The sequence below is a fragment of the Eutrigla gurnardus genome (genome assembly GCF_963514095.1).
Source record: "Eutrigla gurnardus genome assembly, chromosome: 3".
Taxonomy (NCBI): Eukaryota; Metazoa; Chordata; class Actinopteri; order Perciformes; family Triglidae; genus Eutrigla; species Eutrigla gurnardus.
In genome coordinates this window covers 26,793,828-26,818,291 of record NC_139917.1, presented here as the reverse complement: position 1 = coordinate 26,818,291, position 24,464 = coordinate 26,793,828, and the positions used below count along the sequence as shown (strand labels likewise).

Below are 24,464 nucleotides of genomic sequence, written 5' to 3'. Positions count from 1 at the left end.
GTAAAGTGCCTGCGAGGAGGCGAGAGGATGAAAGAGCGCTGATATCAAAAGACTTAACCAAGCTATAATGTTACTTTTTAACCGAACTTTGGGTTCTCCCTTTTTTTTTTTTCCCGATGTGAACTTTGTGTGCTTGCCAAAATGTCAGCGTTGAGCCTTGACGGTGTATCTGATCAACCTCAGAGCTGAAGGTCGGCAGCTCAGTGACCACACAGCATAGAGTCAATGACCTGTCTGACCACTAACACTCAGGTGAAGAGGTGTAAGAATACAGACACACTTCCACTCTTCAAGGCCCTTTTAAAACAAACTGTACTGTATCCATCCAATCCAATCCACTTTATTTATATAGCATGATTTGAACAAACACAAGGTTTTCCAAAGTGCTGCACAACAAGATAAAACACAATAGAAGCACAATAGAAAGATATAAGTAATAAAATAAATAAAATACACTGCCTGCACAAGATAGAAAAAGTATAAAACCAACACCCTACATGGTTTTAGAAGCCAAAAAAAAGATGTTTGTCTTGAAATATCTAACAGTGAGAGTAATATAATAATAATAATAATAATAATAATAATAATAATAATAATAATATTTTCCTCTAACATGTACAGGTAAAGGTACCTCAAAATTGTAGTAAAGTAGCCTACAGTACCTGAGTAAATGTACTCCCCACCACTGCTTGTAGCTAACGGATGACAGGCGGTGTTGCGCGTCACAGAAGCACCAGCGCGCGAGCTCTCAGCGAGCGCGAGCGTCCTTTGGGTTTTACGTGCACGCGGGATTAGGCTACTCGCAGCCGCCCGGTGAGAGTGAGGACAGGAGACCGAGATTTTGAGCGCATCCTCGGCCGTTGGTCGTCTTGAGTTGTCGGGAGACCTCCGGCGATGAGTCCGTACCGAGAAAACCAGGAGCTAACGGCTGCTCGAACCTCGACCGTTGGATGTTACGCTTAAAAGTTTTCTTTTTGACGGTTTGTGAGCTGTGAGCGGTAAAAAGAAGAGCACCGGGAGGGACAGGTGTCCTCTCACGTCACCAGCTCGTCTCTCCATCCCCCGCTAGACTGCAGCACGGCCGGGGCTGGTGGTTTTTATCCCATTTTCTTTCCAAAGCTGGACTTTCCTGAGCCATGTTGTGGACACGGTGGCTCGTCCTGCTGCTCTGCTGGGGGGCCACAGGCGGCGAGCAGCAGGCGGACGAGAGGGACGAGACCACGGCCGCGTCCCGGGTGGACTCCCGCAGGCAGCGGTCCCGTCCCCCGGTGGAGCCGTTGGATTTTGGGTTCGTGCCGGCGGCGGTTTATGACACCCACGCTTACTACGAGCCCGGACCCATAGGGCTCCTCTTCCACATGGTCCACGCGTTTCTCTACGTTATTCAACCCAACAACTTCCCCAAAGGTGAGTTTATCCGTCTTACTTACTTTTATAGCTCAAATTCATATTAAATAACCCTAAAGTATGTGTGTTCGTGTGGCTTTAACAGGTGTAACGCGGCTTTAACAGGTGTAACGCTAAATGACGCGACCCCTTCGATTAAATGACCTGATTAAGAATTTTATCAATTACACCTGTCTCTACCCTGCAATTACACGTCAAAATGGGCCTGTTATCACTGCAAATTATTTCTATTGACCACATACTGTTATGGGATGGCCAGTAACCACAATTTGTCACCACAAGTGTCATAATTAAGATACAGATTTATTTCGTATGTCCAGTAGAAAATTAAGATGTATGCCTGTACCTTGTATAGTAAATAGTATGCTATATTAAAATAATATATACATGCATAACGTGAATGAAAAGAAATGGAGAAGATAAACATGTATGCAGTGTTTTACAATATTAGAAACAATCAAAACCACATGTATGATCCATATTAAGAGGGCCATCACACTGCAAGGAGGGGATGCCATGCAAAGTGAGTTTTTAGGGAGTTTTGGATGGTAGTTAGAAGCTGTTAGCAGTAACACCTCCTGTATTATACCAAAAGCTAATGTAAAGCTAATTGGCTCCCAACCTGGAGTTCCCAAGATTAAACGAAGGGGCTGACAAGATTAGTGAGCGATATTGAAGAAAAATAGCATTTATTACTGTCCATTTTTTGTTGTTTTTTGTAATATACTGGATATTTACACATTAAGGTCTCAATAATGTATTCTGAGAAAAGGAAAGTTAACTCTTTGGAGATAAACTTGCCAAGCCATAACCTGTGTTGAGGGGTCACGAGTCACGAAGGTTGGAAATCTCTGTCTCTACCTTCACACACAGATTTCACAGACGCTGACTGATCTATTTTTACATCATACACCAAACAACAAAGTCCAAATACACTGAAAACCTCAAAGAGACTGCTGCGGCAGGAATTATTTGCACACTGCCCCTCTATCTATGCTCCCCACGTGTGTAAATCGGTAACGTCTCAACACATAACTTCCAAAAAAACCAATCAAGGAAAGTGCACATACACAGAGGGACTGTAAGCATTGGTGAATTGTTCTTGTTGAGCTCAAAAATGAGCAGATTAATGGGATCAATAGCTGTCATAGCTCATAAATGATCCTCTCAGGGGCCCAAGATTCTACATTATCGCAGTGATTAAAAGGTGATCAGGTCCGTCACTTGATCAATAAATACAATGTGGATGTTGCTCTCAGTCCTGGCCGCCTGGTGTCGTACAGTCCTGGATAGATAGAGCTAGAATTAAATTAAATCAAAGCGGTTTGTTTTTGTGCCGCATGTATTCTAGTGTTCACGTTGGAGGATGATATAGTGAAATAGGATTGAAGGTTTTAAGATGCTGCCATTTTGGTGTCCAGGGTTAGTGCCCATGGTTGGTAATCAATTAGCAGATCAGCGATAAGAAGAGGCTTTCTCGGTCACCTGCATCACCGCGTAATACCTTAATCCACTGGACCATATGCTGCTGCTGCCAGGGACTTTCCAGTATGAAGTGTGTGTCAGGTAGAGACCACCCTGATGTCATGTCTCACATTACCTCATCACATGTCATATATGCAAAAAATCATGCAAAATCACACACACATAAAACACAATGTACATAACCCGAGGGTTTATTATTACACTGTTTACAACTGCATTACTCAAGACGAGGGTTGGCAGGTTCAGCTGATGTTAAACTAACTTAATTAACTAAATGAACTTGGCAGGAACAGAGAAAAGCGTCGTCATCACTTTAGTTTGGAAACCTAAAAGGGGAACTGCAGCACGAGCATCGAAATCCATTTTTCCGTCAATCCAAAAACTAAAGTTCAATAAATAAATAATATTTATGAAATAACTACATCATGAAGCCTATGTTGTGCAATGCTGTGTGAATTAAAGTTTTTCTAATTTAATTCAGATGCAACATGAATACAACAGTTTCAATTGACATTTTAATAAAAAAAAGAAAAAGAAAATATTAATAAATATTTGACTTTGTTTTCCATGCATGCACACAATAACAAAAATCAGAATTGATTATCGATTCAGATTTTCTGAGTAATTTGAATAAGCTTATACTTTTTATCAATTGAGATGACATAATTATGTGTCATGATATCTTGATATATGATTTAATTCCGGTAGGATTCCATTGAAATACGACATCATGTTGAATAATTGCTCCTCGATTTTACTCATACTGTTTACACTACGTTACATTTAGGGCATTATGAAATACGTTGCCTGTCAGGACTTGTAATAGTTAACTCACTGGTATGAATTGGTATAGTAGTGTAGTCTTACAGAGATTCAGCATTCATGCTAATCTTATTATTCAACATTTTACATGTAAAGTTTACATGTCCGAGTTGTGGACGATAGGGATTTCTTGGGTTTGGTCCGCATCGTTTTACATCCTGGAAAAAGTAACCATAAAATCAACCTTAGTTGTTTCCGATGAGGAAAAACAGCACAAAGAACAGCAGCATAAGCACACTTTACTGATCAAAGAAATATTACTTTATACGTTCTGAATGCAAGTAAATGCAATTATCCTTGGTGGTAAATTATCTTGTGTTGATTCTAATCTTTTCTAATTCTATCACCCCATCAAATAATGTTTCCTGTAGAGCTGCTGAGGTTGAGGTTATAATTAATTGGGAGTTAGGCTCTAATTAATTAATTAGATTCTGCATTGCATGTAAACAGTCTGTGTGGAAAGCAAAGGAGGCGGGACACATTGGCCAAAATGCAATCTGGAAACCCACCGGCTACTCTTCAGATGTGCTCAAGACGCTAATCGCACTGAAATCACACACGGAGAAGAACGTCCTGGCTCGGATAGCCCCTGACCACATCGTAACCCCAGAAATATAACCTTCTTGCCCCCCAGAGGCTTATCTTGCCATCAGCCGGTGGGTTCCTATTGGGTTGTGAGTCGTCGTTACAGATGGGGGTCAGAGTTGAGGTTGACCAGAGGATAAGATGGAGAAATGCAAATGAAAGGTAGACTGAGGAAATACAGTTGATTGGGCTTGTCGGATCAACTGGATTGTGGCAAAAGTCCCTGTTATATTATACATGGAATTAATGTGTCAGGTTTCCAGTTGAGATGCTCGAGTGTGAATCATCATTGGTTCTCTCTTGGCTCTCGCGTCTCCGTCTCCCGACCTGCTCATCCCCCTTTACAAATCTGTGTGACAGTTGTTTTTATGATGAAGAAGCATTTTGGACTCTTTCACTGAGGAGGCTGTGTCTTATCCCTCTGATACACACAGGGTAGATTAGAGGATTAGCATCCACATGGCTAATGCTAACACTGTAATGCTATCCCTGCTACAGATGGCATTGTCACACACACACACACACACACACAAATGTGCACACACTCGCAAAATGAAAGTGGGTCATAGTCCGGGTATTTGTCCGTTTGCCTTAATTACTGTGATTGGTTGAAAACAAGGTTGATTATCAGGAAGCAAATGTCAGAAAATCAGATCAGAGAATCCAAATTAGTTTCCTGATGAAGATGTGAAGACGAGAGGGGAAGTACAGCTCCCAAAAAGTGAATTTTATCATGTATTGATGCCCAAACAAACAGACCAGAGGACAGAGCAGCGAGCGCCTGTAACACCGTGCGTATCTGCATTCATCGTTCATCTTTCATGCACTTTATTTAGCTATTTTCAAGCACACAGCTGTCAACATGTTTTTCTTGATGCTAAAGTGCACAGCATGTACTTTTGGGCGTCTCTGAAGCAAAATGACAGAAATAACAGAAAATAGCTGTTTCCTACCTCTCAAATATTTGCTGATATTTTATCTAAATCATAGTAAACTAAATATCTTTGGGTTTCCAATTATTGCCATTTATTTTAAGACCAAACAATCACTCAATGAATCAAGAAAATGATGGGCACATTAATGCGTAATGAAAATAATTGATGATATCTTGTGGGAAGCCTCTAATGAAGTGTCTAGTGCAAACAGGAGGGAAGACCTCATAATCCTCTTAGTTGTTTTCCAGCTCACAGTTGGCTATGTGACTTTCTGTGGGTCCTGGTGCCATGGAAATACATGCAGGACTTATAGCCTTGTGTAACACTGAGTATAACATACAGTTAGTAGTATTTAAAGGAACAGTAAGCGAGTTAGTGCTACATAACGCGCTTTGGTAAAACCTGACACGTCGTAACACCGTTTGAACTGCAGCCGACATCACTTCCTCTTCACACATCGTGGCTTGAAATTTTAAAAAAAATTAGTAAAGGAGTGACCTTGGCTTTTTTTTATTTCTAATGAATACAATTTCACATCAATTTTAAGCTTATTTAACATGTCAGAGACAATACCGGTCCATATGCTCATGGTAGTAGGTTAAAAATGCATAGGAAAGAAAAAAGAACATTTTTCTGGGATTAATAATCATGTTTAGCTTTTTTTTGGGGATACTTCATTTCAATAAAACAGTTGGAACAAATTGAATTGTAGCAGACATTTGTAATTAATTAAAAAAAAGAATCTCAGGTGTAAAAATCCCTCTCTGGTTAAACCGCTCACAGATCATTAACACATGCAACCTGTCATGAGGGGTTGCAAGTCGCCACTGCTAGCTAATGCTGTAGTAGGCGTAACAGCTAAAAGTGTGTTTTTCCAGCTCCTTATTCTCATGAATTCTCCATTTTTTTTATAATTGAATTTCTCCAGTAGGGTAACGAGGATGTAAATTGCTAAAGTCAGTTCCACTGTCTATTCCATGCTGTATATAAATATCCATCATATCAAAAATAAGCAGTAAACTTCAGGTTATAGCTGTGTTTTAAGAGCGAACAAGCTGGCTAATACGTTCATGAAATACACAATTAACATTATGCATTCAAATGCATAATGCCTTCTGTGTTTTGAGGCTGGGGGCTGAGAGTGTTTTCATTATACTTTAAATGTAAAATGTGCCTTTCTTGTAAAAAAAACCCCCATGGTTGTCAGGTTGCATAAGACTCTGTCCACGCCTGTAATCTCTCAGAGCGGGTCAGTGTAGGGGATTGTGAGAGCCTATATTTACACATTGCAAGAGGGTTGTAGGTTCTGATTTATATATATATATCAGTGTTTGATGACTGTTTGATTGACATTTTTAGCTTCACCGTGGCCATTATGAGACTGAGCATGTGTTCTAGTGTGAATCCAATGTTTGCATCACCCTATTTGACGTCCAACTGGGGTTTCTTTAAAGGCCTGTCACTATAAAATGTTAAATAACATTATAAAAACGTTGGTTTATCAAAGGTAGCTCTTCACAACAGATGCCGAAAATGTCACACAACAGATTGTGTCGGTAGAAAATCAGTTCCCCGTCCTAACTATAGCAGCAGATACATTAGTGCAAGTTGGGCCGCGGCCTGTTCATCCTTCCAGGTCTTACTCTTGTTTATCCCCCCTCTTCCTTTCGTTTGCAGTAGCTACCTCTTATACTAGGTCACTGAACTAAGCTGTCTAAGCTTAACTGCCCTCGGTGGCTAATGCTAACTAAGTACCTGAGCAACAACAGGTGGCATCGACGTGACTCAGATGTGCTCATATGCTGCATCTGCAGAGTTAAAAGAGGGAGATGTGTCTTCACCTCACATGACAGTCTGAAGTCTCCGGCAGGTGAACCTGTTTTATAAACAGTTCTGAGAAAAGTATAAGAGTCGCCTCCCAGCAGGAGAGAAGGATGTTGTTGAGAGGATTATCCATATGGTCGCAAAAGATATCCAAAAACTCAGATCCTTTCACACACCAGGAAGGTTTATTTTTACTTTTAAAACACATTTAAACCTCACGTGATTTAGAGGCAGTCAATCAAAAACATAAAAACATCATTAATTAAGACATTGTTCGGTATACTATGTATGTGAAAGTATTCTTGTGGCCATTTGTAGAGAGAGCTGAAAGGATTAGGTAGTTAATATATTTAAAAAAATGTGTTAATAAATTAGCAACTCTTTTGATCATCGATCATAATTCAGTATTTGTTTCAAACCCTGAAGATTATTTTTCGTTTTTCATTTCATTTATTGAGTACCAAATTACTTGAAGATACCACCGTGTGCTATAAGAAATTATAATGGGATATTTTTGATATTTTCTGACATTTTATTGACAAAAACATACGAAAAAATGAATTGTTTTAATCATAAGTTGCAACGCTAGAATGGATGACATGAGAGAGAGGACAATAAAACAGTGTAACATACAAAGTGACAGTAATAGTACTTTATTTCACCCAATTTACTGGTACATTTTAAAAATGAGAAAAACAAAACTAGTCGCACTATATTTCCATATATAACATATAAATAACAATATTGTTTTCTTAAAACAAAAGTGTAGCCTACCTTAGTTTTATATAAAAGTGCCAGGGACCAAACCAAAGCAAGAAGCGTGTATGTGTATATGTAGTAAATATATATGGTGTAAGAAGTATTCTGATCTGTTACTTTAGGACATTAAGTAAATTTAATTAAATTTAGAATTTGACACGAGTGAAAGCACTTTGCATAACATATTTTAAAAGTAAAATAATAATATTTAGTAAAATACTAACTGTTTAATTTATTTAATATGTATTTATGCATCACGATTGTTGTAGCTGGTAAGGTAAAAGTATGTAATACTTTAATGTTATATTACAAATAATAAGATAATATATTATTATATCATCTGTAATACAAAAGACACAAAAGTAATGTAGTAAAAAGTGCAATATTTATAATTATAATAGAGTATAAATGAGCATAAAATGGAAAGTAAAAGTACCTAAAAAATTGTGACAAAGTAGAGTACAGTTATTTTTCTTTGTGTGTGTGTGTGTGTGTGTGCGCGTGTGCGCGTGCATGTGTGTGTGTGTGTGTGTGTGTGTGTGTGTGTGTGTGTGTGTGTGTGTGTGTGTGTGTGTGTGTAGGAATCAGTGTTCACCTGCTGAGTAACAGTCTGGGTGAGTCCCTCACCGTGCAGGTAGGCTTAGTGCTGCCTGACCTATATAAACACACAGACAGCTGGACCGGACTGCAGTCTTCATTGGCAAACAACATGTTTCCACAAAAACCACACAGCTGTCAGCTATATAAGGAAATGCATTCGCAGTACCGCCCTCGGAAATTAAAATATGAATCCTCATAATCTCTGCTGGGCTTTCCGCTCCGGCGTGGCTTCTCACATGTTATACAGCAGGTGTTTTTTATTATGTGTGAAATTGGCAGATGATTGGTATGCTGCCGTGCAAGAGATTATAATGACATTTATGTGAATTAAACGTCTTGTGTAGTGAAGTGCTTACAAAACCGTTTTTTTTTTCAGACCTGATTGTCAGAGTCATTCAAGAAAACATGGGAGGAATCAAAATAGAAGAATGGAGAAAGGTTTGTTTCTTTTCAGCAGTCATTGAGATTCATCTTGACATGAAGCAGTGAAAGGATGCTTTACGGATAAATATATGTGTTGATGTAAAACTGAAAGATTCTGTACTCGTACGTTTTAAAAGAAATGCACCATGCAAGTGTAGAAATGGTGTTTTATGGCCTTAGAGTGTGTTACCATTAGAGATTAGTCTCTTAAATACTTTGGACACATACTTACTGTGATATTAACGAGCCTGTTGAGATTCCCCAGATCGAGTTTACTTCTTGACAGTCGTTTTCCCCTCTGTTTTTTTCCGTTGCCTTCACATCCCTCTTTAGAAATTGGAATTTTGCTGCCTCTTAATCTCTTGGCTGTCACACTGACCTTGTTGTGTTTGTCTTTCTGTCCCTCTTGGTGTGTGAACGTGGGTTTGTGTGTGTTTGCACGTGCACGTTGTTTTTTTCTGCATGCATCTGTGTGCACGTGCTTTCAGCCAGAAAACGTGGTCCTGTTACTCCAGGTAAACTCCTCATAACATCGTGTTCACATAATACACTCTATAGCGACTTATATAAGGATTGACGATTGTCTGAATCTTCTCCTGCAGTGGATCTACTACGAGGCCGGATTCCTCATATGCGCGACCATCGGTGTCACCTTCGTGGTCCTCACCCCCGTCATCGGCTTGTGTTTCTGCGTGTGTCGATGCTGCGAGAACTGTGGGGGGGAGATGCACCAGAGACAGAGAAAGAACGCCGACTGTCAGAGAGGTTTCTACACCGCCTCCCTCATCGCCACCTCCATCTTCATTGTGTGAGGCGTTATGATCTTCCTTTCAGCCTTACATACTGTTTGTCATCGTCGTGGGGATCCTATTACTGCTTTCTGACGGGTACTGGAAAAGATGTACAACAGAAATGGAAGCGTGTCTTGCTAAATTTAAAGTCGTAGATCCGAAAGCAACAAGTGTGCATTTGTGTATTTCATAACTTGAATCCACCCTAAGATGCTAAAGCTTTGGGGTTAATATAATGACTATGAACGACAACATCCCTGGTTTGAGTCTCTTTCTCCCTCATCTCTGTAAATCTGTATTAATAACGCTAAAACACACACAAAAAGAGGTCACCTCACTGAGCTTTATATAAACGAGCAGAGATCTCCGATTACTTGAGTATACCGGATCAAATGTAAGAATGATTTCATGCAAAAGGGATGTACAAAAGTTTTTGTTGTTTTGTTTTTGCATATCTTTTTAGGATTGCACTCCTTTAACATTGTCAAAAAAAAGAACGACATTGATGCAAAAGAACCTCTTTTTTTTATAGCAAACATTCTTCTTCCTTGTCAAAATGTGGTGCCTACATTACCCACAATGCAACTTAAACGCTGGCAGGTTAGTAGGGGATTCAGGTGTGATGCTAATAGCGGATAATGTTGCCTCAAGCAGGGTTAAGGTGGTAACTTTTCCTCTTTCTAACTCCGCAACACACTTTTATTTGTTTCATTATAAAACTTGTCGTCTTTAGCCTTCCTTTCGAGCCACAACAGGTTTCACACAACTGTATTCAGAAAGCAGGGATACTCCATGATACCTGAAAACATACCGTATCAGCAGTTTACCTGCCGTGTAGGAGGCAGGATGCAGAAATACGACCCACACTGTGCCGGACAGTTAGGTGTTACTGATATCACTTGGCTGACGGTGAGAGGCCTCTCTGTCTGAATGAATGCTTTCACATCACAAGCATGCACGCTCATACACACACAAACACACACAAATACATAAATGAGAATGTGATGTCATTTGTGGCCGTTTCGAGATCTGATCTGATTGTGATTCTTCTATAATCTCTCACACAGAAGATTCCTTCTTTTTCTCCTTCTATTGACATTCACTCAAATCTGTGCTTTAGGCTCAGCAGAGTGAAAGTTATGTGGCAGGTAAAAGAAGAAGTTCAGCAATAAAACTCAACCAAAAGTCCCTGAAATAATTAACAAAAAGTCAGCTGAAGTTTTGCATGTCATCAGTTCAGCACCATAGCAGAATCTGCATTATAAAACAGTGAAATATCACAGCAAATTGTAGTACGTTTACTATAGTATATTACAGCAGATGTATTGAGATGAGTCAATATCCACTATCATACATAGTCCTTGTTAAATCTTTGCCAATCACAGAGGTGGATCGTAGAGAAAGAGACACTAGACTGTCATAGAGCATCCCACGTCTTTTCATCTAACTCGACTCGCAACAATCAGGACACATGTCTTGCTCATCAGGAAGTCTTAATGTCGGGTGTGCAGGAGAAAAAACTGGGATTAAATGATGATTATACCTGATGAGCCCTCATTCATAAAAGTCAGTCAGACGGGGAGAGAAAGCTCACATTTGGAGAGTGACTTCTTTTGAAATCCACATTTTAAAGTTGAGATATAATTAAAAAAAAGAGAGGGATGTGAAATCTCAGTGAGTGACTTTTGATGTGCAGAAATGAAGCTGCGTGTACCCCTGCTGCCCTCTGCTGGTCGATACTGCTCACTGTCTTTACCCTGCTGGTCCTGTACGTTTGTGTGTTTCAGTCTGGGAGCCCTCATCGCCTACGCTGCAAACCATAATATCAGCATGCAGATAAAGAGCAGCCGGCGGCTCATCAACACCAACATGAGAGATATGAAGACATTTGCAAACAACACACCTGCGGTAAACCACCTCACACACACACACACAAAAAAGACAAACACAAAAAGTCACGTTTAATCTCATGTGTGTAATGTTTGTCTTCTGATGCAGCAAATCGAGTACCTGACAGCCCAGTATACCACAGCAAAGAACAAGGTCCTGTCGGACCTGGACAGTAAGTTGAATTCAGTCAGTATTATTTATTGCCTGTGGCTCCCCGTGTTTACCTCCAGTAACTATAGTTTGGTCATGAAAGAGTCTGATCCGTCCATGATCCCTGACAGACATTGGACCTTTGCTTGGAGGGAGGATCCACAGTCAGCTGGAGAAAGAGGTGGTTCCCTCGCTGGACAACGCGCTGCGTATGGCAGGAGGTAAGACACACACTCTGTATGAGCTTTTAGTACGACCTCCTGTGCAGCTCAAACAGTTGAGAGGTTGTGTGATAATGCAGTCCTGAGGCCGCTGAGCTGAAACAACAGCTCCTCTTTCTGTCACCACGTCTGATCGGTGATATTCAAGGATAAAATATCAGCATCAACTGTTTTGGTACAATGTAAAATGCTGCTCGTGTCATGTGTTGCATAAGATGCTCAGAAACCTCTGAGCCGCTCAGACAAACTCAGTAAAATTCATAATATTCAAATTTCATCATGTTGGATGTTACTATAATCTTTGCTGCAACATATATCTATAATTAGATATATCTTTGTGAAATAGTGATAGTGTGATGCTGCATTGTTGAAGGGCATATGCTCACCGTGCTTTACCTTTCCTTTGTCCTCTTTGACATCCTCACATTTCCTTTTATTTAAGCTAAAGTTGAGAATGCCATCAAAGGTAATCAGAGCTGAATCACTGTTGTACCTTGTAAAACGTCTTCTGTTGTGTTTTTTTGTGAAATCAGTGTTATTTATACTTATGTATAGTTTATGTGGTTGTTGTGCGTGAATTGTAAATGTGTATTTATATGAATAGTATGAGGCTCACCAGTCGATACAAAAACAACACACTGTTGTAGATTATTTGTGTAGGTGTTTTGTAACCCTTCCTCTCACTCCTGCAGCCATGCGAGAGACCAAAGAGGCCCTAGAGAACGTCAGCTCCTCCTTGGAGGTTCTCCAGGAGGGAACGGGGAAACTCCAGGCCAGTCTGTCGGGGGAGCGCGCCTCTCTGTCTAACACCTTATCAGACCCCGCCTGCACTAATGGAGCCGTGTCTCCCACCTGTAACGCCATCCGGTCCACGCTGGCCCAGCTGGGAATCAACGCGGACTTCTCCAGGGTACTGAGGAACTCAAGATGGTCTGACAAGCCTGGAAACGAGCGGGGGTGTTTACTCATCTTCCTTCTTTGCTTCTTTCTGTCCATCAGCTGCCAGATGCCAGTCATGCCTTGGCCAACGTCAACACCGTCCTGAGAACGGACCTCAGCAACATTGTACAGAAGGTTTGTGTCTGTCTCCAGCTCATCCTCCTTTTATCGTTGTCACTTCCTTTTTCACCCATCATATTCTTTATTATTAAACAAAGCCTAAATCAAATAAATTTAAATATTCTTCTGAATATCTTTCTTTGTTTTCCACCTCCAGGGTTACTCGTCCTTTAATGACACACCAAATCTGGTAAAAGAACAAACTAAAAACATTGTCTCAGGTACACAAGTGTGTTTGTGTGTCTCTGTGTGTGTGTGTGTGTGTGTGTGTGTGTGTGTGTGTGTATGCTGTACTGGATGTATGTGTATTTAGTTTCCCGTAAAAAATATACAAATACAATTATAAATGATATGAGATTTATGTCTGACTGCATTTCACTTACACGTTTTTTCTTCCCTCGCCTTCACCTGCGTACTTATGATGAATCCACAGCTCTACCTCGTAAGTCCGTCTTCTTTGTCCCTTTCCACTTCCTGTTCGACCCCTCTTTCTCAGTGTTGTCCCCTCTGAGCGTCTAATTCATGTTGCTTTCTGATTTTCTGTTTGTTTTTGTTTGTATGTGTGTTTATAGGAGTGAAAAGCATGCTGGATAAGATCGGCACAGAGATCAACAGCTTCTCCAAAATGTTCCCCGTGGAAGCTTCTCTGGTCAATTTCACCATTTTCCTCACCCAAGGACAGAAGCAGATTGAGTCGTATTACCCACAGGTTGACCAAGTGGATTTCTACAGGTTTGTGCATGTGTGTTAGTCTCTACATGTAGAATTTGAAGGTTGGCCTCCGTTGTGTTTGGACAGCTGGGTTGAGGATTTTCAACTCTTGGCAACCAGAAAAAAAAACTATGTGGAGCGCTCAGCAGTTCTTTAATGCTGCTGGCGTTTGTAGCATCGTGTAAATACGTTGAAATCCCTTTTCAAGCAATTGAAAAAGAAAAACGTGAGCATAGCAGTGGTGGCAGTTGCTTACTGTTGGATACAGTCTATGGTTGCTTGCCATCCTCTGCAGTCTACACCTGGTTATTCCAGAACTAAGCAACTCACAACAAAACCATCCAGATTGATAAATAGCGATACAGAGGAGAGGAAAAATAGGTTCATATGGTGAGGGTAAGCCTGCAGAAAATGTATGTAAACCTCACAAATGGTCAGAAAGTCAGTGTGTTTGTGTGTGTGTGTGCTGCAGGTGGATTGGCTGTGTGGCGGTGCTCTGCATGTTCGTCCTGGTCCTGGCCTTCAACATCCTGGGACTGCTGTGTGGAACCTGTGGCTACGACAAGCAAGCTACGCCAACAACGCGAGGCTGCCTATCGAACACCGGCGGGAACCTGCTGATCGCGTACGTTACTACGACAACACAGTAGATGATTGTAGCGTAGAATTCATCTCTCTAGACCTGTGATGAAGTAGAGACTGGTTACTGACACATTATATTCTATTGATAGGAAGGTTTGAATAGATTATGTGGGTTCATAAACTCATACGTCCCACGGATTACCATCTTTTTTTGCAGCGTTGGCCCTGCTGAATAATGCAGAACCTCGTCATGTGACTATGTTTCACACGTCTCTTGCTCTTTCAGCGGGGTGGCCTTCTCTTTCATGTTCGGCTGGGTGCTGATGGCCGCCGTGACCACCTTGTTTGTTGTCGGTGGCAACGTGGAGAAGATGCTGTGTGAACCGCTGGCTAACCGACAGCTATTTAAGGTGCAGAAAACAGACTCTTCCTTTCTGAATCATCACACTTCCACCTCCTCTCCGCCTCTCCCTGGGTTTATGGAGAGAGTTCTATCGGAGCAGGACTGTGCTAAATAACACCGTGTGTGTGTGTGTGTGTGTGTGTGTGTGTGTGTGTGTGTGTGTGTGTGTGTGTGTGTGTGTGTGTGTGTGTAGATCATCGACACACCATTCCTGGTTCATCCTACCAAGAAGAACTTCCTTCCTGGGATGCTGTTTCAGAATCCAAACATTGACCTGACTTTGGGAAGCATGTACAGGTAACATGCCCACAGCTCATTCTGTACATCATGTATATAAAACTCATTGACAAAATGACAAAAAAGATGAATAATCCGGATGAGCAACACTCCCTGCTCAAATCCCTCAAAGCTGTAGATTAATAAATAATATATAATGTGTTGTTTCTGCTGCAAATTACATTTTGGTGAAACCTAATTTTGATCCTTTATATAATCAGTTTTAATGTCTAAAATAAACAGCAATTAATGAGGGGCTTTACAAATGCACATACATGACTGGAGGAGTTTCAGTGTGTGACCACACTGTATCTGTCTTGTAGGGACTGCTATGAAAACAATGGTCTGTACCATTCTCTGCAGCTGGAGACGTTGTTCAACATCAACTCCTTCCTCAACAGAACTGTGGTACGTGTCGGTTCACTGGATAGCAAACGATGATGGAAGTCTGTGTTACTGATGCATTAATGGAGGCAAATGAATAACTCATCAGTGTATGTGTGTGGTTGCAAACAGTACAACAAGGATCTGGCCAAAGTGCTGGAGAGCGTGCAGGTTGGCCTGCAGGACATCACGCTGCTGGAGCAGGCCGGCAGAGACAACCTCATCAACTTCGCCAACTCTGGAGTCGGACAGATTGACTACGAAGCCTACCTGGCTGAGGTAATCTGTGTGTGTGTGTGTGTGTGTGTGTGTGTGTGTGTGTGTGTGTGTGTGTGTGTGTGTGTGTGTGTGTGTGTGTGTTTAATTAAAGGAGTCATCACCTGGAAATCGCAATTTCTCTTGTTAAAACATGCATATCTGTGTTTGACCTCAGTTGAAACTTGCCTGAAAGGCTGGAGTTTGAAAGTGGCGCCGTTTTTTCGCTTCTGCTCTTTTTCCAAACAGGAATAGCACACAAGGGTGTGCATTCCTAAAGCACGAGATTTTGATTCTGCGCCTTCGGTGACGTCACCGTGGCGGCTACTTGCATAAGCCCACCCCTCTTTCACCACCCAACCCCGCCCCGTCCGCTACCTGAAATCGCCGAAGCGCCGCCATTATGTTTTGGAGTCTGCATGCAGGCAAGCCCCCCCGGCTCTGTCCTTCCTGCGGCGAATCAACGCGCGCCTCATTACATATTATACAATGCACATCCGGACCAGTCAAAACCTCGCGCGTAATCTCGCGTGATAAAATCGCGGTACGAAAAAGGGTCAGAACAAGCTCAATGTTTGATTAAATTTTTTTTTTTTTTTCTAATAAGTTTTACGAATTGATCCAAAGCGATCCAAGGGGGGCTGGATACGTATAAAACCAGGTGATGACTCCTTTAAGGTAAGGCTCAGCCTGCAGTTTCTGCAATGTCGATAGTTTCTGCTCCTCCCTAATTATCTACCAATCTTATTTACTTGTAAATACAAATACAAACATGTGTTTTAAGCTCTAATTTTTGTGAAAGTCCCAGTCGGCAAGTCTGGCAGGTCGAGGGCACTCAAACGAGTTGTAAACATTTTGAATGTTTCCAACTCTCAGGCTCCTCCCCCACGACCACCGAGCTCCTTCCCCTCGACTCCGTGCCCTTTGAAATCCCTTAGATCGCCACCTTTGAAACGCGGTCCGATGTTGACTCTGGTTTTATCACGGGCACCGTCGCCATCTTTCTTTTTTTCCTTCTTTTCCACCGGTGTTTTCTTTTCCTTGGTTGTTTTGGACCTCCTCGTTTCAGTTTTTAACCGAGGAATTAGAAGCTTGTTGCTACTTCCCTCCGCCTCCCCCCTGTGATAGTGGAACGACCCGAGGGGGGAGGGGCTCTGTGTGTGCACGAACACAGCCCTGCGTGCTGATTGGACAGGATGATCCGGGCTCTGTCGATTTTTGCAAAACAAACAACAGGCTCTACGCACGTTTTTTTTTCTAAAACCAGATGATTTATGTTGTTCTATCAGAGCATAGTGTCGGCTTCGCTGAATATGATCCAAAAAATGTTCCCGACTGGGACTTTGGGCAGGGAATTCTGATTCAGATTATGCATCTCCAGTCTGCAACCTAAATACAACTTAAAACTATATCATGCTTTGTTTTGTTGATTTAGGTAAATAAGGGCGTCACCCTCGTCGACCTCCTGTCCTTCTCGGCTGACTTGGAGGCTCAGGCCGACCAAATGGTGAGTCTCATCCACAAATTACAGCAACGGCATCATTCTGCTTTAGTCAATCAAATTAATGAAGTGTGATAACACTTGTTTTACACTCTTAATACACATTGCTTTGAATTATTGGGTAAGTTATAGCATTGCTGTTTAAAAAAAGTAACTGCATAGAGAGATGTGGTATGATGAGTTTTTATATTTGTCAGCTGCATCTGTCACAACTAGATAAAGTTCAACTTATACTGCTAAAGTTTTTAGACTCACAACCTAGACTTTTTTATGTCTATTTAGTAAGATTTTTTTTTTTAATTCTAATTATTATTGACAGGCAGTTGAAATGACATAGAAATATTCTTAAACTTACAAAACCAAATAAACAGTTGGACAGCCTTTCTGGAAAATGACTCGGCTTCATGCTGAGTCGGTCTGAACAAGCTGCCCATTCACCCTAACACACACACACACACACACACACACACACACACACACACACACACGCACACACACACACACACACATGCACACAGTACATAGTACAGGAACTGTGCCATTTAAAGGCACATGGGACCTGCCACAGAAGGATTAGTGTGTGCATGTTCTTCTCGGGAAGAAAGGAATAATGACTCATTGACTTAATGTTCATTAATTATCCTAAAGATTAAACTGCAACTAACTATTGGTGTGATGACAGATAAGCCGCTGCGTGTGTGGCAGTTTATTTCTGTTGTTTCGGTGTAGCTGGCAGCGGATATCCGGCCCAAGGCTTCCATTTCTGTGCTCTCCTTTTATTTATAGTTTGATTTGCAGCTTGTGATGCCAGACTGGACGTGGAATTGAGGGACAACAACTAACCAGAGTAGTGCAAATCATTTGCATTCACCAATGCATTCTTATCAGGAGGCAACCTCCGGTTCTGATAAGTGAAGCCAATGCGGGAGTGCCATAAACTTGCATTCTCTCTGTTGGCCATCAGGGGGCGACTCCTCTGGTTGTAAAAAGAAGTCTGAAGTCTATTCGGAAATGACCCGACTACTCAATTGATTTGCTCCCACGCTACCAATGCAATTAGTTACTATTTAGCCCCTAGCTGTGAAGTTTACGATGCCAAACTGTTGCCAACAAAAACTACAACAAACACTGTATCTTCTGAATGTGCTTGTTTACAGCCACGTGGCGCCCTGGAGAACGCACTGAAAGGACATGCCAGCAGCATCCGACAGATCCACAGAGACCAGGTGGTTCCCATGGTGCAAGCAATGGTAATCACCTCTCCCATTAAACACATTCAACATCTACACTTAATACAAATACACACAGCTCATCTCCTACGCCTGACCAAATAAATGTACAGTCAGTGCATTACTTTTTGTATTTGTGATTTTATCAGGTTTAGTTGAAGGCTTATCGATGTAGAGAGTTGTGCATAAAGCCACACAAAAAAACATACAAATAGATGCATAAAAATATAATTTAAAGACATTAAAGTGTATAAGTACAGTCAGTATAAGTAAACATGTGTTGCTTCGCTGCTCCCCTCAACTTTGCTTATTTTCTCTTCCTTCTCGTTCATGTAATGGTGACAGAAATATGTGAGAGCGCGGGTAAGCCACTGTTCGTACGTTGCAACGTGACGGTGTTCTTGTTGCCTGTGTGTCGTAGCCGTGTTGTTCATGTCGTGACAGAGTTTTTTGTTCGTAAGATAAGAGACGATAGAACTTAATTAATCTTGAAGGGAATAATGAGTAGAGATGTTCCGATACCATTTTTCCCTCCTGATACCGATTCCGATACTCTTGCTGTGGGTATCGGCCGATACCGAGTACCGATACCGATACCAGTGTGTTTAAAAAAAAAAAAGATCATACTTCACCTGCATGACTGATATGATTATCATTGTGGTCAGGCCTGGCTCAGGTTAAACCCTTTGTAAAACATGAATGAATACAGCAAATGGAAACTAGCCAGTCTAATCAGTAAATACATTCCTATTTCTAATAAATTACGTGGTATCGGATCAGTGCCTGGACTCCAGTACTCGCCGGCAGTATCGGAGGCATTTCCGATACTGGTATCGGAATCGGAACAACTCTAATAGTGAGTAATGTCACTGTTTGTTGTCTCCTCACACAGAGTACACTGAGCCAGAGTATCAGGCAACTGCAGAGGATGTCCAGCGACCTGCCGGTGAGGACGCACACAAAACTCTCCAGTACAACAAGGCTGCTGTTATCTGTGGACGCCCACAGTTTATTATAGAAAGATCCTTTTACTTTCATATTGACTTGATTTAATAGAACCATCGTATCTGTTAAAATCAACAAAACTTAATACATTGAAGGATTTGTTTGATATTCCAGGTGAACATAAAACAATAAATATTTCCATTAACTTGTTTAATGTCTCATTAATACAAATTAATCTTACTTTCTGTCTTTTAGGTCAAGGTCACGAATATCCTGAGTGCCATCGATGCAGCAGAGTACCTCATCACTCATAATGCCTCCCATGTTGTGAAACAGGTATTAAAAAATGCAGTATTATTATTTTATTATGAGTGATATGTAACACACGTGGCTCTTTCATCTCCTTTTTTATATTTCTTCCCACATTTGTTGCTTTAAACTGCTATTAAGTATTCATCTAAAAACACATTTTCATCACTTTCTCATCTCAATTTACTCTGTCAACCCGATGTGTGAAATAATCACACTTAACAACTGCAACCGTTTGTATTACAACCCCCACGTTTGATTAACCTGAGCAGAAACAGCACTACAATAGCAACTTTAAGGTGCTATTTTTGGGAGTGTATCAAAGAACTCTATTTTATCTTTCCTTAGGAATCCATACTAACTTAATCCTAACTTTTCAGACTGCAGTCAGACATTTGCTGACATGTTTTCCTCTCTGCTGGTGTCTAGGAAACGATGGGCTACACACAGAGCTTGGTGGGATACTTCAGACAGTACACACAATGGGTTAAAGACTCGGTGAGTCCACATCCTGTATTCTATCATGATTGATGTCTCTATATATAATCATTCATATCGTGGTAATTGAATCCCAAAGTAGAACTTGTTCCCATAGTGTTGGATTTATACCTGATGATTGAGTGAGGGAACAATTAAACCCGCTGCCTGTAATCTTTACAAGACGCATGTTAACTCCACGTGCAAACTGGTCCAGGATTTCAGTAAATCCCAGAAGCCTTTGAGGGTTTTCTGATTGTAACCAGGTTATTTTAAGGAGCCACTTTCCTTTAAATGTAACGTCTATAATAAGAAGGCTGAAGAGAGATCGTCTTCCACTGCTACACTGTACTCATCAACTTATGGTTTTACATTTACACTGTAAGCTATACTTTGGTGGTTTTTGTGTGTGTTTTCTCCCTACAGTTGACTGCAGAGGTGGCCCAGTGTAAACCCATCAGTAACATCGTGGACAGCATGGAGATAGTAGCGTGCAGCTTCATAGTCGATTCAGTGGTAAGGCACTACTGTGTGTGTGTGTGTGTGTGTGTGTGTGTGTGTGTGTGTGTGTGTGTGCGCCTGCGCTGCTTTGGTACACTGATTCATTTCACAGCTGTATGTACAGCACATGTTCCCCCACATGCATTTGGACTTCACCAGAAACATAAGCGTCTCTTTGACGGTTTGAGGGAGCAGCGGGTTTTATCCGGGCCACGCTGAGGGAACAGTATGTCCTCAAGCCTCCTGACACACTCGCTCACACACACTGAGATGAGATAGGTTCTGTTTTGAGGCAGGACGGGGAGCAACGCACACATAAATTCTTTACTTTTCACCCTGCCCCGAAGGAGTTGTAAAGACTTATATTTACATATCGGCTATATATCGTGTGTGGGTTTGGGAGAGTTTAGTGAGAGCCCTAACAAGTCACAGACTGTGGTCAATCTGAACACAGATATGTTTTATATGTCAGCGCTCCGGCATGTGCCTGCAGCTACGGTACTGTATGTTCTTCACGTGTGTGCATGTTTATATCTGTATGTCCTGTCCTATTTGTGACTGCTGTGTGGACATTTCTTTCTTGGGCATCCATGTGCCGTTATGTGACATCTGAAGGGCTGCAACTAACTCTTATCAGTTAATTTACATTTACATTTAGGGTATTTAGCAGACCCTTATGTCCAAAGCGACTCACAATAAGTACATTTGTCGTAAGAAAGAAACCGTCATTGCAGATAAAGAGCGAAAAAATAGAAACAATAGTGTGAAAATGAGTCCCATGGAGAAATCTCTATATTATCTGCTATAACATTAAAATAACATTAACATTAATGCTGATTAAAATGCATCAATATGAATATAATATGCAATAATATATGACTCTAGAAGGGGACATTCTGTTGTATGAGTACTTTTCCTATTGATATTTTAAGTACAATGTAGGGTGTTAGTTGCTAATATTGCTTTTACTTTCTACTTACTACTTTAAAGGATCTTAAAACATCTTTTTGAGCATCATTTTAGCACTAAAAATCGATTTCAGAGACATTAGTGTGTGAATGAATGAAAAATACTTCGACATGTGTTTTGTTTTATTTCCAGAACACATTCTGGTTTGGTCTGGGAGGCTGCTGTATCTTTCTGGTTCCCAGTATCATCTTCTCCACCAAACTGGCCAAGTATTACAGAAGGATGGACACAGAGGACGTCTTTGAAGAGTGAGTCCAAACACACATTTTGCACATATAGACACAGACGGATGTTTTGTTAGTTTTGCCGTCGTAGTTTCTCTGAATCTTTTCTGTAGTTGGAAACCAAATTAATGAATCTTCTCCTTTCCTTCTCTCTGTCATTATTCCTTTTCATGGCCTTTGTTTATCCTCATATTTACTCCTGATGTTACTCCGCTCTCTCCAGCACTTCTTACCCGTGGCTTGTTGCACTTTAATGTCTTTTCCGTCCTCTTCCACATGCCTATTCCCCGTTTGGCAGGGATTATTCAAACCATCTTTCTTGAACCTTTTTTCATCTGAAATCGCACGGTCGCACGGTCCTTCCTCTCTTTGCATGGATCGTCATCTCATCATCTTCTCCTGCGTCTTCCTGCTCTCTTTTTTTTTCTTCCTTGTTTCCGAGGATCACGCCGTCCTGGTTGCTTTCAGCGGAGTCTTCCCATTCTCTTTCTCACCTGTCCACCCTCGCTCTTGTGTTGCAGTATGGGTAATACAGGTAATCATGGTGAACATGTCCACGGAGACCTCGCTGTGGTCAGGTACGAGCAGCGTCTCTGCTTGCATGCATGCCGCGGTGTTAATTGGCAGAGGGATATTTATATTATATGTCTGCAGACATTTCTCTACAGATTTAATATTTATAAAGGATTCCCTATGTGTGTGTATATATATGTTTGTGTGTTTGTGGGTGTGTGTACATGTAGCTCTCCCTATTCCGACACTTTGACCCGGTTCCCTCGAGCATCTGCTCCCCCGAGCTACTCCGACTGGTGACCCAAAGGAACTCGGCGATGAGGTATTGATTGTCAGGTATCACTTTGTACTAACCCTCATCTAACAACGTTGACAAACAACTAAAAACCATCTGAGAACCACCGGCCACTTCATCATCATTGGTCTGATTTCATCCAGGAGATTTTCCTCCTCTTTCCATTTTTTCTTGTTTTCTTCATCCATCACTGTTGTCTCTTCAAGTGACGATGTCATTTTCAAAAACTCAAAAAGGAAAAGTTACTCACGATGGAGTTAAGATGAAGACTGCCATATATGAGCAACTGATTTTTTAAAATCTTTTTCCTTGGATGTCCAGCATTTTGTGGTAACAAAGGTGGTTGTGTGTGCCGCAAAATACAAAATGTTATTATTTTAAGATGCACATCAAAGATGGCGTTAAGTAACGGCTGATACACATTTTTGCTAGTGATCGCCTTCAACATTCCTTTTTGGTGGAAAAGCCCAATTTTCCTGCTATTTTTTGCAAGATTTGGAGCGTTTTGCAAAGAAAATGATTGTATAGATAATACAGTCATGTGCATTTCCTGTAGAAACTGAAGCTCGTAAATGAATATTCAACATTAAAGGAGTCATCACCCGGAAATCGCAATTTCTCTTGTTAAAACATGCATATCTGTGTTTGACCTCAGTTGAAACTTGCCTGAAAGGCTGGAGTTTGAAAGTGGCGCCGTTTTTTCGCTTCTGCTCTTTTTCCGAACAGGAATAGCACACAAGGGTGTGCATTCCTAAAGCACGAGATTTTGATTCTGCGCCTTCGGTGACGTCACCGTGGCGGCTACTTGCATAAGCCCACCCCTCTTTCACCACCCAACCCCGCCCCGTCCGCTACCTGAAATCGCCGAAGCGCCGCCATTATGTTTTGGAGTCTGCATGCAGGCAAGCCCCCCCGGCTCTGTCCTTCCTGCGGCGAATCAACGCGCGCCTCATTACATATTATACAATGCACATCCGGACCAGTCAAAACCTCGCGCGTAATCTCGCGTGATAAAATCGCGGTACGAAAAAGGGTCAGAACAAGCTCAATGTTTGATTAAAATTTTTTTTTTTTTTTCTAATAAGTTTTACGAATTGATCCAAAGCGATCCAAGGGGGGCTGGATACGTATAAAACCAGGTGATGACTCCTTTAACATAACCCTCTTGTAGATCTGCATTCTCACACCCCAGTTCATTTCTGTTTATATAGTTTATAGGGGTGAGTATTGGCGAGAACCTCACGCTACGATACGTATCACGATACTTTGGTCATGATACGATACGTATCACGATATCACGATACTTTGGTCACGATACGATACGTATCACGATATTGCGATATAAATAAAGATGAAAAGTACCCATATATGTACATCAGATGATATTGATCAGAGGACAAATTTAGTCAAAACTATGAACAATGAAGTACTGCATTCACAACGCATCTAAACATAAATCTTTTTTTTTTAATTGATCTTTGGAGTTGAAAAATCAATAGTATATTGGGCGGCAGAGTATCGCGATATATTGCCGTATCGATATTTCATTTTTCTTTTTTTTCCCACAGCGGACAAGAGAGCTGGAACTGATATTTCCCACGTGGTAAGTGCATCTACTCCTCTCTTCAGGGATAATAAAAAAGAAAACCCACTGTGTGACAACTCCAGCTTTATTTCTTAACGTGGCCTCTCTCTTTTCCCAGGATCACTGGACTTTCCAGCTTTCCCATTCAGATCTTGTATCACTTCCAAGGACCAAAGGGAAGAGCAACAACAATCAGGAACTGTGCGGTGAGGGCATCTCACCCCTCGTTACCCTTTCAAGCCATTTGACAAGGACCTCAGATGCCAGCCAACTGTGTATTTTTAAGTGTTCCCTCATATTGATCAGTTCCAGTCATTATTAGCAGCATCAGCAGTCCTCCTAGTCTAGTGGGTC

The 24,464-nt window shown here is 41.3% G+C and overlaps 1 protein-coding gene across 6 annotated transcripts; it reads left to right on the top strand.

Annotated features, from left to right (window-relative positions):
* The first annotated feature begins 794 nt into the window (after positions 1-794).
* Positions 795-24,429, top strand: prom1b (prominin 1 b). 6 transcript variants are annotated; one of them, XM_084006463.1, is made up of 28 exons: positions 795-1,407; positions 8,794-8,855; positions 9,329-9,355; positions 9,443-9,648; positions 11,419-11,539; positions 11,630-11,693; positions 11,803-11,892; positions 12,335-12,358; positions 12,585-12,802; positions 12,892-12,966; positions 13,109-13,172; positions 13,524-13,683; positions 14,135-14,287; positions 14,531-14,654; positions 14,841-14,944; positions 15,247-15,331; positions 15,440-15,586; positions 16,998-17,069; positions 18,221-18,313; positions 19,185-19,238; positions 19,493-19,573; positions 19,976-20,044; positions 20,450-20,539; positions 21,626-21,741; positions 22,239-22,295; positions 22,461-22,552; positions 24,094-24,128; positions 24,229-24,429. In XM_084006463.1, the coding sequence occupies exons 1-26, from the start codon at positions 1,137-1,139 to the stop codon at positions 22,528-22,530; spliced, it is 2,697 nt and encodes an 898-aa protein (XP_083862589.1). In that variant the 5' UTR covers positions 795-1,136; the 3' UTR covers positions 22,531-22,552; positions 24,094-24,128; positions 24,229-24,429. The 6 variants fall into 6 exon arrangements, with proteins under 6 accessions (XP_083862589.1, XP_083862588.1, XP_083862592.1 ...); XM_084006462.1 differs by having other exon boundaries at positions 13,109-13,184; positions 13,527-13,683; XM_084006464.1 differs by lacking the exon at positions 12,335-12,358 and having other exon boundaries at positions 796-1,407; positions 13,109-13,184; positions 13,527-13,683.
* The last annotated feature ends 35 nt before the right edge of the window (positions 24,430-24,464 follow it).